The sequence below is a fragment of the Bubalus bubalis genome, chromosome 11 (assembly GCF_019923935.1).
Source record: "Bubalus bubalis isolate 160015118507 breed Murrah chromosome 11, NDDB_SH_1, whole genome shotgun sequence".
Lineage (NCBI taxonomy): Eukaryota > Metazoa > Chordata > Mammalia > Artiodactyla > Bovidae > Bubalus > Bubalus bubalis.
The window spans coordinates 43,889,969-43,907,815 of record NC_059167.1 but is presented as its reverse complement, the minus strand read 5'-3'; the positions used below and the strand labels follow the sequence as shown (position 1 = coordinate 43,907,815).

The window sequence follows — 17,847 nt, the reverse complement described above, 5'->3', positions numbered from 1 at the left end:
TCTCAGCTTGCCAGAGACCGAAGAAGAACCATCATCTCCTCTCTAAAGCTGATTCACCTTGCCAATTACCACACAGGTTCCTAATCTGAAATAATGTGTGAGCTGTGGTCCTCTTTAGATAGAAATTTTAAATTCACCCCTCACACTGCATTTCATGATAATACGGCATATGTATAATTCCTTAGCAGCTTTGCCAAATGTCTTTTCTCTGTGTGCAGTACATGTATACATATAGGATTCACAAGGTCCTGTCAAGTCCCCCAGACCCTAGTTCCAATACTAAAAAAGCAGGTGCCATCATCTGTTGTTCAGTAAAAGGGACTACATTTCCTCCCTGGATTGGGAGGGTTTGGGTTTTCTGTTTCCCCTTGCCTTGCCTCTCTATTCGCTGTCTAAGGTACTTAAATGCTATCACCACCACCACCATCATATGTTCATGGACCATATCTGCACCCCATGCTTGTAACGCTGACATTAAATGTCTGGGAAAGAAAAGGGTGTCAACAGAGCAGGGGAAAAAAAGGCTAGGAAAGAGGTTTTGAACTTATGCCTTTTCACTCAGCATATCATTCTATGTTTCTCATATTCTGTCATTCTTCTGATAAATCCTTCTTATAACCATCTCACTGGAAGGCTGACAAATACAAAGATAAACATAAAATAAGGTCACTGAGTCAATTCAAATGTCACCTTTCATATGAGATTTTATCATTTATTTCAACAATGCTGACATTACACAAAATATTTTTGAATTCTTTTAGAAGAAGCTCCTTCACAAACAAGAATGCCATTTTCATTATTTTATGTCACATTGGTATACCGACCAGTTATCCAGATTGACTACTACTTTTATGTAGTAAATTCAGCTTTTAGTTAATAACAATAATGACAGCAATGACAATTATTAATTATATTAGCTACCATTTATCAATCATTTATTATGTATTGGGTTGTACAAGGCACTTTGCATACATTATCTCATTTTATTAACTTGATCATAATTTCTAATTTAGTCATATTTCAAAAATAAAAATTACCTAAAAAGGATGGAGATTTGGTTCCATGTTTAGACGTTTAGACAAATGTATCACCAAATTTCAAGGTGGCTGTAAAGAGGCTCTGAAAGCATTCTGAACAAAATATACAGCTTTATCAAGTGAAGTCTGTCACCTGTCACCTTATTTTATGTTCATCTATGTTTGTCAATTTCCAATGAGATGGTTTTAAGAAATAGATTATGAAGAATGTGGAATGATATGTTAAATACTCACCTGGGTATAGAAGTTCTGATACACTACTTTAAAAATGTGTTTGTGTATACATGGTATATAGTAATAACATACACAAAGTATGTATACTTTCTGTACTGTCTTGGAAGCAAGCTCTCTTAAAGTATAACGACAGTCTGTACACTATCAGTACTTTGAAAGCAATAAATAGAAACAACAACCCATGCAGAATTTAGCTTTCAGGAACCCTTCAACATTTAAAGACATTTAAATACTCCCATGTTCTCAATTTTAATAAGAAAGGAACTTACTCTTTTAGTCCGATCTCTGTACTATTCCCAGATATATCTGAACCAAGAGAAATGCCAGCAGGAGACTGCCGTCCAGTGAAGCCAGATGAAGAAAAAGAGAGTCCATATGGTTCAAAATTGAGAACTAGAATTTTAAAACAAAAACAGAGGTTCAAAGCAAAAATTATGAAAAAAGCAAAAATTATCAAAGGCACCATTTAATACTGAAATAAAATAACTGAATACTAGGATTCAGTGACAATTTTTAAACTGAAAAGCGTCTGGGAAATAATCTAATCAAATATTTATAGTAATAATAATAACAAAGCAGCTATTATTTATTGAATCTCTACTACAGTTTTCAGACAATTAATTTATCAAAGACAAACAGTCTTTCATTTTTTTAGCTCCCTTCAAAGCTAAAAACAATTCAACCAGGAAAGACAACTGATAAGTCAGGTCTACTGAAAAGTTGTTCTTCTCATGCAAAAATGTTTAATGAACTATGAATGAAGATCTCACTGTGTTTTTGTTTCACAAAATGCTCTTAGGCACATTCCTGTACCAACTGGACTGATGGAACCTTCAATGTAAAATCTCCCTTACTGTCAAAGAACAAGGTTTACCCAGGTTCAGATTCCTTTGAGTCTGTATACCCAAATGACTCATCCAGAGCCACAAAATTCATATTGTGATTGTGGCAGAGCACAGATCGATATCCACTCTCCTCTTCTTTATAAGTTATAGAACCCTCCATTCTTAACTAGGTAAATAGCCACCCAGAAAAGAGATAACATTTCCAGACTCTTCTCCCATGTGACTGAATTCTGACCAATGAAATTATATGCACATTTTGTGCACAACTTCTGGAAGGAATCCTCCTGGAAGAAAAAAATCTTCCTCTCTTCCTTCCTCTTTTATGTTCATAAAGCCATCATCAATAGTAGGCTGCCTATTTCCAGATTTCTTTAATGGGAAAAAGCAATACCCTGTGCCTTGCATAAGGCCCTGTTTTCTAATATGCTATTTAACTAAATTTAATCCTAAATGGCACATTAACTCTTTGGATTGCCTATTTACAATACAAAGTGAAGCTGCTCAGTCGTGTCTGACTCTGCGATCCATGGTCTGTAGACTGCCAAGCTCCTCCATTCATCGGATTTTCCAGGCAAGAATACCAGAGTGCTTTGCCATTAAAGACCTTCTTAAATAATAAAAAGTATCTCAGAAAATAAAATGTAAACTTCTGCAACTAGTATTCTCTTTTACAAATGACGAAACTGCAGTCAAGAGCCTACAATGAAGACACCCAGAGTACCAAGACAAGAAATGAAAAAGGCAGATTCAACATCAGATACTCTGGTTCCAGAACTGCACCCTCAGTCATATTACACACTGGCTCCTTCAAAGGAAACACCACCTAAAGTGTACTAAATAAATCAGGCTGTTTGCTAGCTAAATGAAAGCTACAGAAGAGAACTACTTCTCAGTAGAAAATAATAGTGGGCTCATTAATAGTAATCAAGAGAACCAGTTCTTGATGTAGATTGTGAAAAAGAACTTTCTTTTGTCTGTAAAGTGAAGATCAGCAGTTTCCAAGATAACCAAGAATAAGCTGACTTCACAGAATCTACAAATCTTTTTATACCTACAACCAGGCTTTCAGAGACACAGATACAAAAGGTACAGGAGTAAGACTCAAAAATCTGTATCATTTTTTCAGAACTCTCTTTGTGTTTCTGATTCTTAATCATGTTTGGAAACCACTTGTCTAAGTCTTTCTAAGGTGCTTTTCAGCTAGAATATCCTCTCATTTTAAGCTTTCAAATCATCTGTTTAACCTTCTATTCCATATTGGCCTCTTTTAAATAGCATCTGTGACAGTCAGCCATCCAGCCTCTGCACTGACACTTCAGTAATAGCAGAGCTCAAGAAATGTTTCAAGAGTTTAAGACAAAGAGCACATTAAGATAATGTTTAAGCAAAGACCAGAAAGAATTCAAAATTAGAGGTAAAAAGTTGAAAATAGAGGGGAAGAAAAGACTAGACATGAAAGAGGACAATATCTGGAGAACAGTCAGATAAAATTCTGATTGTGATACAGAAGAATTAAAGACTGTCATCTAAGAAAGGCTAAGAAAGGCTTAACATTGAGAATAACATTCAAACCACATTATTTTCATTAAGTGAAAATTTCCCAAGATTCTTACAGAGATAAATGACTAGAGAGACAAAAATTAGAGAGAGTTAACTAGATGAATATGTGCAAACTGAGGAGCAGGAAGAGAATAATGCTATACAGAGAGTCAGGAGAAGACAGAAGATGGCTGAATTGAAACTTAAAAGATATGTAGAAGTTAACCAGATGAAGGGCAATTCATACAGAAGAGAAAGCATGAGCCAGAAGCAGAGAGAGTCCTTGGGAGTTGGGAGCTACCAAGAGTAATCCAGGTGAGAAATAAAAATATAAACTATCCTGGGCATAAGTAATTCAATATTTAACTTGTTTGTATCCTTCACAACTTTAGAGGCCTTGACTATATGCACATTCCTTCTTTATCATTTGGCTATACTTCTGTGACTACCCCCAGATCTTATTAATTTTATTTTTGGAGAGACCAACATTCTCAACTTGATGTGGTTTTCAAAAATCCTTAATTTTGTAGACAGGAGTTGCTGCTGCTGCTGTTCAGTTACTAAGTGGCATCCAACTCTTTGTGACCCCATGGACTGCATGCAGCATGCCAGGCTTCCTTGTCCTCCACTATCTGCTGGAGTTTGCTCAAACTCATTGAGTCGGTGATGCTCTCTAACCAGCCCATCTTCTGCTGCCCCCTTCTCCTTTTATCTTCAATCTTTTCCAGTATCGGAGTCTTTTCCAATGACTCAGCTTTTCACATCAGATGGTCAAAGTACTGGAGCTTCAGCATCAGTCCTTCCAATGAATATTCAGGGTAGAATTCCTTTAGGATTGACTGGTTTGATCTACTTGCTGTACAGGGGACTCTCAAGAGTCTTCTCCAGCACAATTCAAAACCATCAATTCTTCAGTGCTCAGCCTTCTTTAAGGTCCAACTCTCACATCTGTACAGGACTACTGGAAAAACCATAGCTTTGACTACATGGACCTTTGTTGGCAAAGTGATATCTCTGCTTTTTAATATGTCGTCTAGGTTTATCATAGCTTTCCTTCCAAGGAGCAAGTGTCTTTTAATTTCATGGCTGCAGTCACTGTCCACAGTGATTTTGGAGTTCAAGAAAATAAAATCACTGCTTTCACTTTTTTTCCTATCTATTTGCCATGAAGTGATAGGACTGGATGCCATTATCTTTTTTTTTTAACAGAATAATCCACACTGATTCTTCAGTGTTTCTCTTGGGTACAAACTGGTAGTAAGTTTGTTCCTCACTATCCCACCTATTTTTGCCAATTCTTAGTATCTTACAGTATTTTCCTGAAATTTGTTAATATGCTTGGCATTTTTCTACTCAAGAGAGTGAAGTACTGTATCCCTCATAAAAGTGAAATTTAACTATAAATTATTTACAAAAATTTCAAACAAGGTCAGCATCAGAACCAATTGACACTTGAAAGATTCCAGAATTAACAACTTTTTAGGCTGAAAATACCTATTTTTCACCAACTTTTTACCTCCTGTCATTGCCAACAAATCATAAGATACATGATTTTATAACTTACCCCTCAAGTACTTACTAAGGCACTTACTATGTTCTGTCTTGTAACTGATTCCCTTTCCATGATGTCGAGGCTCATGAAATTTTAATTCTACCTTAGAGAACTTTTAAGAAATAGATTTGGAAGGAGAGGGGAAGAGCCTAATTTGACAGTTTAACTCCATTTATAATGATGAATCTATGATTAAAAATGTACTTGGCAAATTAATACACTAGCTTGGGGAGTTTCAGGGCTATTATATTTGTCTCAGCCGCTTAACTTATTTTAAGAAAGAAGTCAGGGAGTACCAGAAATTAGGCTCCTTGTCCTACCTCCCCTTCCCTATTCTAGCCTTGAATTGCAGTAATAAGAGCAACTGATGGGGAATTCCTGGTGGTCCAGTGGCTAGGGCTGCACGTTTCTGCTGCAGGGAGCACAAATTCAATCCCTGATGGGGAATTAAGATTCCATATGCCACAAGGCACAGCCAAAAAAAAGAGCAACTTAAAACCCCCAAACATTTGAAAATAAGGAAATATGGCAACTGGACCGTGTTTCCCACTCTGGAACTCTGCATTTTTCATCCTGTGCCTCGGATATCATAAGACATGCACTCGAGTCAGAGGTTGGGCAATTATAATGTAAAATTTTTATTTCCCCCTCTATATATTCTGTCAATATATGAGAGTTAAATAAGAAGGAAACTGATTACCCTTTGACAGAAAATTGAACTTTCTACGCCATTAGGTATCATTGTACCAAATAATGTATTAAACTATAAAGAGAGCTGAGTGCTGAAGAATTGATGCTTTTGAACTGTGGTGTTGGAGAAGACCCTTGAGAGTCCCTGGGACTGCATGGAGATCCAACCAGTCCATCCTAAAGATCAGTCCTGGGTGTTCATTGGAAGGACTGATGTTGAAGCTGAAACTCCAATACTTTGGCCACCTGATGCGAAGAGCTGATTCATTGGAAAAGACCCTGATGCTGGGAAAGATTGAGGGCAGGAGGAGAAGGGGATGACAGAAGATGAGATGGTTGGATGGCATCACCGACTCAATGCACATGGGTTTGGGTGGACTCAGGGAGTTGGTGATGGACAGGGAGGCCTGGCGTGCTGTGGTTCATGGGTCACAAAGAGTTGGACACAACTGAGTGACTGAACTGAACTGAAACCTTAAAAGAGAAAATACTTCTACTTCTGCAAAAAAATACCATCAAGCCGATTATATAAATGTTTATACTTTTTGGTTTCATTGTAGGATCATCCATTTACTTGAACTTATATGCCTAGCACAGAGCCTGAATTAACAAGTACTCAACAAATCATTAAAGAATGAATAGAAGGCAATGGCACCCCACTCCAGTACTCTTGCCTGGAAAATCCCATGGATGGAGGAGCCTGGTAGGCTGCAGTCCATGGGGTCGCTAAGAGTCGGACACGGCTGAGCGACTTCACTTTGACTTTTCACTTTCATGCGTTGGAGAAGGAAATGGCAACCCACTCCAGGGTTCTTGCCTGGAGAATCCCAGGGATGGGGGAGCCTGGTGGGCTGCCGTCTATGGGGTTGCACAGAGTCGGACATGACTGAAGCGACTTAGCAGCAGCAGCAGCTGAACAAAAAAAGGACTTTCAGCATTAAACTTTTTAGTATTAACATTCTGAATTCCTATATATATAAGTCAATGGTCTCCCTTTATTCATATCCCATCCACCATCAAATATTTCTATAATCTCCTCTTGACTAAAACCATGAAAGAAGTCTTTCCCTGAAACCCTGCATTTTTAAAATATAAGTTATTATTTCCTTTCTTGGCCATTACTAAACTCACTGATTAGATATACAAGATTGTTCAGAATGAAAATGAAACTCACTAGTCCATAGTAACCAGCATTTTTTTTCTGAAGCTTTTCTGCAGGTATGCTGACAGGAACATCTGTCAGCCCTTTAGCACAGTGACCAACATGATAATTCTACCTTCAAGTTCTTTTAAAATTATAAGATGATCTGAGGCACTTATGTACATGAAACCTACGACTTTTGGAACTCCTCTTTTTTTTTTTTTTTCTGTTTACCCCAAATAAGGCCAGGGTGAACAAGTCACAGGCAGATTTAAAGAGGGATAATAAATCTTCTCAGTTATATACTTACATGACTATGATACCAATTGCATGAAAAAGTGATGTCCCTACAATGTAACTTATTATAAACTCATGAAAAATTACCTTTTTCCTGAGAAAGCTTTTCCTCCTGCCGTTGGTGGTGAGGTTTGTAAGGCGCTGCCCCCTGTGTTAGTTCTTCAGCCACAAAACCATCCAGAAAAGATAAGGAAGCATCTACCTAAGTAAAGCAAAAATTAGGAATTAAAATACTTACCCTACACAGTAGACTGCACAATCATATAAGTAATTTTAGCCCACATTTCCTAAAAATAATTTTTAAGTGAAAAACAGAACTTCAATTCTAAAATTGCTACTCAACTCTCTAGCTTTTTAAAACATCAATAATCAAATCCCTCAGCTCTAAGAATCTAACAATATAAGTCATTTGCACTTATTATTAATTCACTGCACTGCAGAATACATTTTTGAGCATCCAGTATATTAAAGAATCATGTTGGATGCTAATCGTTCAGAAAAGGGAAGACACAAGACCTGCCCTCATAAGACTTGTAACTTACTAGAGGAGAAGACATATACACTACGAGCTATGCTGTCTTCATTAGTTTCCTCCTGCTGGGGGCTAAAAACAACGTGGTGGCAAAGGCTAGTTCCTTCTGGAGGCTCCAGGAGAGAGCAGGTTCCTTGTCTCTTTCTAGAGGCATTCCTCAGCTTGTGGCTATATCACTCCAATCTCTGCTTCTATGGTTACTTTGCCTTCTCCTCTCTGACCTCTTGCCTCACTTTTATAAGGACACTTCATGATTATATCATGCCTACTCAGATGATCCACATTTATCTCCCCATTACAAAATTCTTAATCAAACCTACAAAGTCCCTTTTACCACATAAAGTAACATATGCATAGGCTCTGGGCTTCTCAGGTGGCACTAGTGGTAAAGAACCCATCTGAGAATGGAGTTGTAAGAGACACGGGTTTGATCCCTAGGTCAGGAAGATGCCCTGGAGGAGGGCATGGCAACCCACTCCAGAATTCTTGCCTGGAGAATTCCATGGACAGAGGAGCCTGGTGGGCTACAGTCCATGGGGTTGCAGTCAGACACAACTGAAGAGCCTTAGCACACACACACACATGCACAGGCTCCAGGGATTAAGATGTGAATATCTTGAGGAGGGCTGTTATCCAGCCTCCCACACTGATTTCACTATCCTGTTCCTTTCAACAGCAACAGTTCAATAGCAACAGTTAGAACTGGACATGGAACAACAGACTGGTTCCAAATAGGAAAAGGAGTACGTCAAGGCTGTATATTTTCACCCTGCTTATTTACCTTATATGCAGAGTACATCATGAGAAACGCTGGGCTAGAGGAAGCACAAACTGGAATCAAGATTGCAAGGAGAAATATCAATAACCTTAGATATGCAGATGATACCACCCTTATGGCATAAAGTGAAGAGGAACTAAAAAGCCTCTTGATGAAAGTGAAAGAGGAGTGAAAAAGTTGGCTTAAAGCTCAACATTTAGAAAACTAAGATCATGGCATCCGGTCCCATCACTTCATGGCAAATAGAAGGAGAAACAGTGGAAACAGTGGCTGATTTTATTTTTCTGGGCTCCAAAATCACTGCCAATGGTGACTGCAGCCATGAAATTAAAACACGCTTACTCCTTGGAAGGAAAGTTATGACCAACCTAGATAGCATATTAAAAAGCAGAGACATTACTTTGCCAACAAAGGTCCATCTAGTCAAGGCTATGGTTTTCCAGTGGTCATGTATGGATGGGAGAGTTGGACTATAAAGAAAGCTGAGCACAGAAGAATTGACACTCTTGAACTGTGGTGTTGGAGAAGACTCTTGAAGTCCCTTGGATTGCAAGGAGATCCAACCAGTCCATCTTAAAGGAGATCAGTCCTGGGTGTTCATTGGAAGGACTGATGTTGAAGCTGAAACTCCAATACTTTGGCCACCTGATGTGAAGAGCTGACTCACTGGAAAAGACCCTGATGCTGGGAAAGCATCGAGGGCAGGAGGAGAAGGGGACGACAGAGGATAAGATAGTTGGATGGCATCACCAACTCAATGCACATGGGTTTGGGTAGACTCAGGGAGTTGGTGATGGACAGGGAGGCCTGGCATGCTGTGGTTCATGGGGTCGCAAAGAGTTGGACATGACTGAGCTACTAAACTGAACTGAACTGATTCCTTTCTACCTAGAAATGTTTCTTCACAAATCTGTGGAATATTAACTTAATTTCAACAAAGTACAAGAATAGATAGGTTAAATGAAAAGAAATAAAGAGATGAAAAAAGAGTAAGAGGAAAAGGACAAAAAGAGAAAATTAAGCGAGAAAGGAAAACAAGATACACAAGAGGATACAGCAATAACAACCTCAGAAACCACAGATCTGCTTCTCCTGATTTAGCTAAGTATATACAACCAGCTCTGGAGAAGGCAATGGCACCCCACTCCAGTACTCTTGCCTGGAAAATCCCATGGTTGGAGAAGCCTGGTAGGCTGCAGTCCATGGGGTCGCTGGGAGTCGGACACGACTGACCGACTTCACTTTCACTTTTCACTTTCATGCACTGGAGAAGGAAATGGCAACCCACTCCAGTGTTCTTGCCTGGAGAATCCCAGGGACGGGGGAGCCTGGTGGGCTGCCATCTGTGGGGTCGCACAGAGTTGGACACGACTGAAGCGACTTAGTAGGAGCAGCAGCATACAACCAACTCAGATAATTTAGAAATGCAGGTAATTCTCAAAAATTTAATTGGCATCTCACACTCTGAATTTGGAAAAGTTTTGTTTTGATAAGATTCTTAAATAGATGAAGCTATGTCATCATCATTATCTTTCACTGATAGAAAAAGAAGTAGAGTTACTAACTAGCTTAATAGCATATGTATTCATACAGCCTCAGGAATGTTAAACCAAGGCCTCTGCCCATGAGGAGCTAATGAAAAAAATTAATGAACAAAGGTTCAAAATGAATACAAGCCATGAATGTGCTCAGTCACTTCAGTCATGCCCGACTCTTTGCGACCCTATCGACTATAGCCAGGTTCCTCTGTCCATGGAATTCTTCAGGCAAGAATACTGGAATGACATTTCCTCCTCCAGGGGATCTCCCCAGCCAGAGATCAAACCTGCATCTCCATCTGAATCATAATTAATGGGAATGCCCATCCTCTCCTGTAGAATATGACATCTAACATAAAAATCTGAAAAATCTGACTTCCTCCTTGAAGTTTTCAGATTTACACCAATCTGAGGGAGAACTCAAAGTGAAATGTAACTAAGTGCTTTGCCTAAAAGGGGCAGGTGCTGAAAGCAGGTGGGAGAAGGAAAGGTGAGTGATCAGGTTCCAAAGTAGTAAAGATTTAGATGGTAGATGCATAAAATAAAATGGAGAAATTTTTTTCTTACATTCTCAAAGACAGTAATAATAAAATGATATATTAGAGAAGCTTGAAGAAGATAAAATTTTTAATTTCTCAAATTATTATATGTTAAAAGAGATTGTCACAGAATATAAACCCCTTCCACAGCAGTTGTCCAGAACAGATTAGTCTTCCTTACTATTTAGGATCACTATTGAACTAGAGGAGAAGCGGGCAACAGAGGATGAGATGGTTGGATGGCATCATTCACTCAACAGACATGAGTTTGAGCAAATTCAGGGAGATAATGAAGGACAAGGAAGCCTGGAGTGCTGCAGTTCATGGGGTTGCAGAGTCAGACACAACTTAGCGACTGAACAACAACAACTGAATAGAAGCTCTCAAATCCTTTCTCACACTAACATGAGAAAAACACCAACCTTCATCTTAAGTGCTACAGAAATTACATTTTGGTACATTATAGATATATCTCAAATGCAAGAATTATTCTTTTTAAACACAATGCAACCCTTAAAAAGACAGAATGCAGATGTCTTACCACCATGTCTTCACAACTCTTATCAAGTGGAAGTAAGCTCTTCATCAATTTTACATTCTCATGCAAGTGTTTTAATTCAAATGCATGCTGTCTCAAGCAAGTATCCAAAGATGTGGTAAATTCCTGGATTAATCTCTCAACTATATCAGAAGAGTGTGCTTGGGGTGTCAACTTGGTCACAGCAGCTATTATCCAGGCTTTTGTTTCTGAAGAAACAGAGTCATTCATAAGTAACTTGTAGAGCTTGGTTATAACTTCCTCTGGTGTTTCCTTATTTAAGAGATAGGAATACTCTCCTAACACCTGTAAGTAAAACAAAGAAATGAATATATGCAAACATCAAGTTAGATAGCAATTATACTCAGAAATCTAAACAAAGTGTCTGCAGAGTAAATTTAATCTATACTAAGCATATTCTCACAGTAAAAAATTTATTAAAAATAAAATTGCATATTTTAGGTCAAAATTACACCATGAATTGGGGAGGAGGAAATGGCAACCCACTCCAGTATTCTTGCCTGGAATGTTCCATGGACAGAGGAGCCTAGAGAGCTACAGTCCATAGGGTCACAAAGAGTCAGATACAACTAAGCAACTGAACAACACCACCATAAACTGGAAGTGAATACAAGGACTTTCACATCTTTATTATTAACAATATATAAAGCATTATATCTTTACAAGTTAGCTTTCTTCTGAACTTCCAGGTTTGGATGTTGGTTTTTACAAGCACTTTCACATTCTGTTACTATTTTCCAATAACCATTTAAACAAGTGGTTACCACACACTAGCATGCAAAAGAGCCATCTGAAATGTTTCACAAAAATACAGATTTCTGACTCTACACCCAGATAATCTGATTTAGTATGTCTGTGGTGGGGATCTACAATACACATTCTGAACAAATACCATCTGATTCTAATACAGATGATCCACACAAGAGACTTTGAGGAACACTGATCTATGTTACACATTCTCTTTTCTACATCTAACTTACTCAGGTCTCAACACCATCACCAAAAGAATTTAATCAACATCTATAGAACACACCACCCAACAATAAGCAGAATACTTTTCGAGCACCCACAGAACATTTAACAAGACAGACTATATCTTAGGCCATAAAATAAACCTCAAGAGACTTAAAAGAACTGAAATCATAAGAGTATTTTCTCTGACAACAAACTAAAATCAGTAACAGGAAGGACAACAGGAAATTTTAAAGACACTTAAAGACAAAACAACTTCCTATCTTTCCATTAAATAAATGAGGAAAGAATACTCCCAAACAGTCTATGAAGCCAGTATGACCTTGATACTAAACCCAAAGAGTAGGAAAACAAAACAAAACAAAAAAAAAGAACATCCCTCATAAACAGAGATGCAAAAATTCTTAACACAGTCTCAAGAAATCTACAAAAAAAAAAAAAAATTCTAGATTAATAAGTGAATTTAGCAAGACTGTAGAGTATAAGATCAAAATACAGAAATAAACCACTAATCTATGAAAAAGGAGGCAAGAGTATAGGATAGAGAAAGGAACAGTCTCTTCAATAAGTGGTGCTGGGAAAACTAGACTGCTACATGTAAAACAGTAAGATTATAACATTTCCTCACATCATATACAAAATGAAACTCAAAATGGATTAATGATCTAATTGTAAGACCTGAATCATACAACTCCTAGAAAAGAACATTCTTTAACATAAATTGTAACAATATTTTCTTGGATCTGTCTACTAAGGCAAAAATAAACAAATAGGACCTAATTAAACTTAAAAGCTTTTGCACACTAAAGGAAACCATCAACAAAATGAAAAAACAACCTACAGAATGGGAGAAAATATTGCAAACAATGCAACCAGCAAGGACTTAATCTCCAACATATACAAACAATCCATACAACTCAGTATCAACAAAACAACTCACTGAAAAAATGAGCAGAAGACCTGAATAGACATTTTTCCAAAGAAGACATAAAGCTGGCTAACAGGCACAAGAAAAGATGCTCAACATCACTAATTATTAGAGAAAAGCAAATAAAAAACCTCAGTGAGATATTACCTCACACCTGTGAGAATGACTATTCTCAAAAAGTCTACAAATAACAAATGCTGGAGAGAATGTGGAGACAAGGGAACCCTTCTACATGATTGGTGGGAATTTAAATTGGTGAAGCCACTACAGAAAACAGTATGGCTGTTTCTTTAAAAAATACAAAAGAGCTGCCATATAATCTAGCAACTTAACTCCTGGGCATATATATCCAGAGGAAACCACAATTCGAAAAGATACATGCATCCCAATGTTCAGTGCAGCACTATTTACAATAGCCAAGATATGGAAGCCACCTAAATGTCCACTGACATACTGAAAGGATAAAGAAGATATGGTGTATGTATATATACATATATATACACACACACACACACACACACACACACACACATACATACACACGCGCGCGCAATGGAATACTACTCAGCCATAAAAAAGGATGAAATAATGCTATTTAAAGCAACATGGATGGAACTAGAAATTATCATACTAAGTGAAGCAAGTGAGAAAGAAAAAGACAAATACCATATGATATCACTTATACGTGGAATCTAAAATGTGACACAGACCAATTTATCTAAGAAACAGACTCACAGGTAGAGAAAACAAACTTATGGTTATCAAAGGGGGAAGGAGATAGGGGAGAGATAACTTAGGAATTTGGGATTAGCATATACAAACTACTATATATAAAATAGATAAATAACAATGTCCTACTGTATAGCACCAGGAACTATATTCAAAATCCTATAATAAATCATAATAGAAAAGAATATGTATGTATATGTATAACTGAATCACTTTGCTGTATGCTAGAAATTAACACACACTGTAAATCAACTATATTCAATAAAATAAAATAAATAATAAAAAAACAAACCAGTGGTTACCAGTGGAACAAGGGAAGGGGAAGGAGCAAGTTAGGTATAAGGGATTAAGAGATACAAACTGCTATGTATGAACTAGGTGAGCAATAAGGATGTACTGAATAGTACAGGAAATTAGACCCATAATCTTATAATAACCTTAACGGAATATAATTTGCAAAAGAATGAATCAACATGCTGTACACCTGAAACTAATATAATATTAATACTGTAAATCAACTATACTTCAATTCAAAATAAAGAATTTGAAGTTTCTCCTAAATTTGTATCACTTTCGCATCGCCAGAACCCTAACCCTAACCTGAACTATCTTAAATCAGGGACCATCTGTATCTAAGTATAAATCTAACAAAACAGGGACAGGATTTGTATGCTGTAGAAAAAGAAACACTCTAAATATACGAACATATACAAATGGCTACCAAATACAGCAATCAATTTAGGCAAAGATTATCAATGCTAAAAACACTGATAAAAGACAGCTGAAGAACAGATGCTCACACAGTCTCATAGAATCACCTCACAGATTAGTTCTAAATTAGTAAGAAGAAATGGCACCTTTACAATGGAGAGAATATGAAGATCACTATCTTAACCAAAGAGATTAACAATCACCAATAATTGGAGGAACTGATATTATATGCATCCTGATATGATGTAATGGGAAGTACATATTGACAATGTTGTATTCTTGCTAAAAATGTTTACCTGAACCACACATAGTCCAATTCAGAATGCTGGACTTTCTACAAGTATTCATCCAAAAAATAACAATGTCATGAAAACAAAAAAACAAACAAACAAAAACCTGAGGTCACTGTAAAATAAAGAGGCTAAAAGAAAAACTAAATGCAATTTGTGAACCTTGACTGGATACGGGGTAAGGAGGAATAGAAAAATAGTCATAAGAGACATTTTTTGGACAACTGGATTAATATGAATATGGACTGTATATTGGGTGACATTAATGAATTAATTAAGGTCATGTCTTTCAGTTGCAATAATGGTTTTATGGTTATCTAGAATGTGACTCTTGGGAGATTTATATTGAATTCTTTTATAGGGGAAGCAGCTATATATAGAGATGTAGATAAAGTAAAGCAAGGTGGTTAAAAACATTCACTGGGAATCTAGATGAACAGTACAGGGGTATTTATTATGCCACTTTTTCACCTTTCTAATAGATGAGAAAAGAATTCTTAAATAAAAGTCTGGGTAAAATTTAATTTAACATACTAACATTTGACAAAACCATAAAATATTAAAGTGTGAACATCCTATGACCCAGAAAGGCACTTCTCCAAATCTTCCCCTACAGAAATGCTCACTCACATGCACAGGAAAGAATATACGAAGGTGACAGGATGTATATGATTATGTAAGCCTTATACTCTACAAAATTGTAACCTCACTTTGCAAAGAGATGATCTCCCTTGCAGGCTTTGATGAAGCAAGCCTCCATGTTGGGAGGCCCACATGGCAAGAAATTGAGGACAACTCTTGGAGCCAAAGGCAGCCAACAGTCAACAGTCCAAACATCAAACCTTCAGCCTTAGAGCTACAAAAAACTGATTTCTGCCAACAACCACATGTGAGCCTGGAAGCAGATCCTTTACTAATCAAGTTTCAGATCAAACAGCAGCCCCAAGGGACACCTGGATTGCACCCTTAAAAAACCTTAAGCAGAAAACCCAGCTAAGCCATACCTGAACTCCTAACCCACAGAAACTGTGAGATAACAAATGTATGTTGTTTTAAGTTTGTGGTAACATGATTATGCAACAATAGAAAGCTAGCATACCACAGCTTCATGAGTATTCACATATTCATATATAGATTCACAACAAATGCATTGTACACAGACAGGCATCTAAATAAATACCCATATTTAAAAGACTATTCAAGTGAGAGGGCAGAGAGAATGAATACACAAGTAAATAGGTAAGTGATAGAAGGTAGCCACTGGGAAAGAAAATCGGCAGCTGAAGGAGTTAACAGATCTGAAATAAATGATTTCTGAAGAAATACATTATTAGTATTTGTCTTTATAAAAAATAATATTATAAACATTTATGAGTCAATGTACTTTGCTTACCCAACTCATAACTTGAAGAAATCTCTGTGGATAGAACACATTTTCCACATCTAGTAAAGTAAGATAAGACTGAACTGCATAAAGTCTTAGTTGTTGATTTTCTGTTTCATCATCAAACCCTACAAAGGAATTGATATATCATTTTAATTTCCATTAAATTCTCCAAGGACTCTGTGATAAAAACATTTAATTTTAAAATCTTTACAGAATGCAATAGTTTACTAACCTTCTGCTAGCAGTCTCAGAAAGTTATTGGGAATATCAGGATGCATCACATCTCCTCCCACTGAAAATACAGCATTCATTGTCTGAATAAACCACGCATTATCAGGAGCATATGTGTCCACAGTGTTAAGAACAAGTACACTTCCAAATGCCAGTTATTAAAATTACCCTTCCTGAATCAATCTTTACAAAAATAACTCTCAATTCATCCCAGTTTGGCACTTATAATTTTAACTTCTGCCAATAAATTTTTCTATACTCTAGCTTTGTGTAAAATAGGTGTTCAGTAAAGCTTATTTAGTAAACTTAGTAAACCAATTCATGTTATTTTTTTTATCTAGCATCATATCTTAGACATAACAGGCATTCAATTAAATGTGAAATAACTGAAAGAAATATTCCAGCTGACTGTGGACAAATACATAATGGAAAATGATATGCACTTCAGAGAGGTTAAGTGTTGTGATATGTCTTTCTGAACAATTGTTTACCCTCTTTTCTAATCTGTTCCTCTTCAGTTCTAAAATTCTACCATTCTGCTAGCCAGGGCTATAGCACTGGCCAGGACAAAACTATACTTAAGCACTCCAAGATAATTTGACTGACATTACTCATTCATTCATTCAATCTTAGATTTAAACAACAAACATCTTAAAAAGAATGTTAAGTAACCTTGGGGCCTGTAAAGTTCCTCTGACTTTTTAAAAACAAATGTGAACATGTGTACCTGTGGCGGATTCATTTTGATATTTGGCAAAACTAATACAGTTATGTAAAGTTTAAAAAAAAAAAAAACAAATGTGAAGAAAAGTAACACATGAATGGAGTTTGTGACCATTCCCAGTATAAGCAATCATGTAAAGGCTAAATTTTAGCATACTGATATCCTCACCAATCTCCCCCAAACAACAAGAACTTTTACTCAGGAAAGAAACTGAGTAGGAAGTAAAGTCAAAGACAAGGAGGGATAAAAGAAGAGTCAAGAGATTCCTGTATACTCCTGTTGATAATACGGCCCAGTAGAATAAAAAGAAACAGGAAAAAAGTTATCCCCCAGGAAGTCTACACAACTTTTTGTTTTTAACAATAGGAAAGGCTTGAACATCAGGAATGGAAGTTATTGCTGGGCCTCTGAATTCAACCTACAAGTGACTATATCTATACCAATCATTTTAAAGTCACTGTGTAACACACTGCTATATTTAAAATGGATAACAAGCAAAAAACTATTGTATAGCACATGGAACTCTGCTCAATGTTATGTGCCAGCCTGGATGGGACGGGGGTTTGAGGGAGAATGGATACATGTATATATATG

The 17,847-nt window shown here is 36.9% G+C and overlaps 1 protein-coding gene across 2 annotated transcripts in view; it reads right to left on the bottom strand.

Moving 5' to 3' along the window:
- Positions 1–17,847, bottom strand: part of AP4E1 (adaptor related protein complex 4 subunit epsilon 1) — a 67,261-nt gene that overhangs the window by 15,458 nt on the left and 33,956 nt on the right. For both annotated transcript variants that reach the window (XM_006077779.3, XM_025295582.2), the window contains exons 12-16: positions 16,531–16,643; positions 16,305–16,423; positions 11,264–11,566; positions 7,423–7,537; positions 1,541–1,664 (exon numbers count right to left, since the gene is read on the bottom strand). In XM_006077779.3, coding sequence (XP_006077841.3) covers positions 1,541–1,664; positions 7,423–7,537; positions 11,264–11,566; positions 16,305–16,423; positions 16,531–16,643 — 774 coding nt within the window. The remainder of the gene's footprint in view (positions 1–1,540; positions 1,665–7,422; positions 7,538–11,263; positions 11,567–16,304; positions 16,424–16,530; positions 16,644–17,847) is intronic.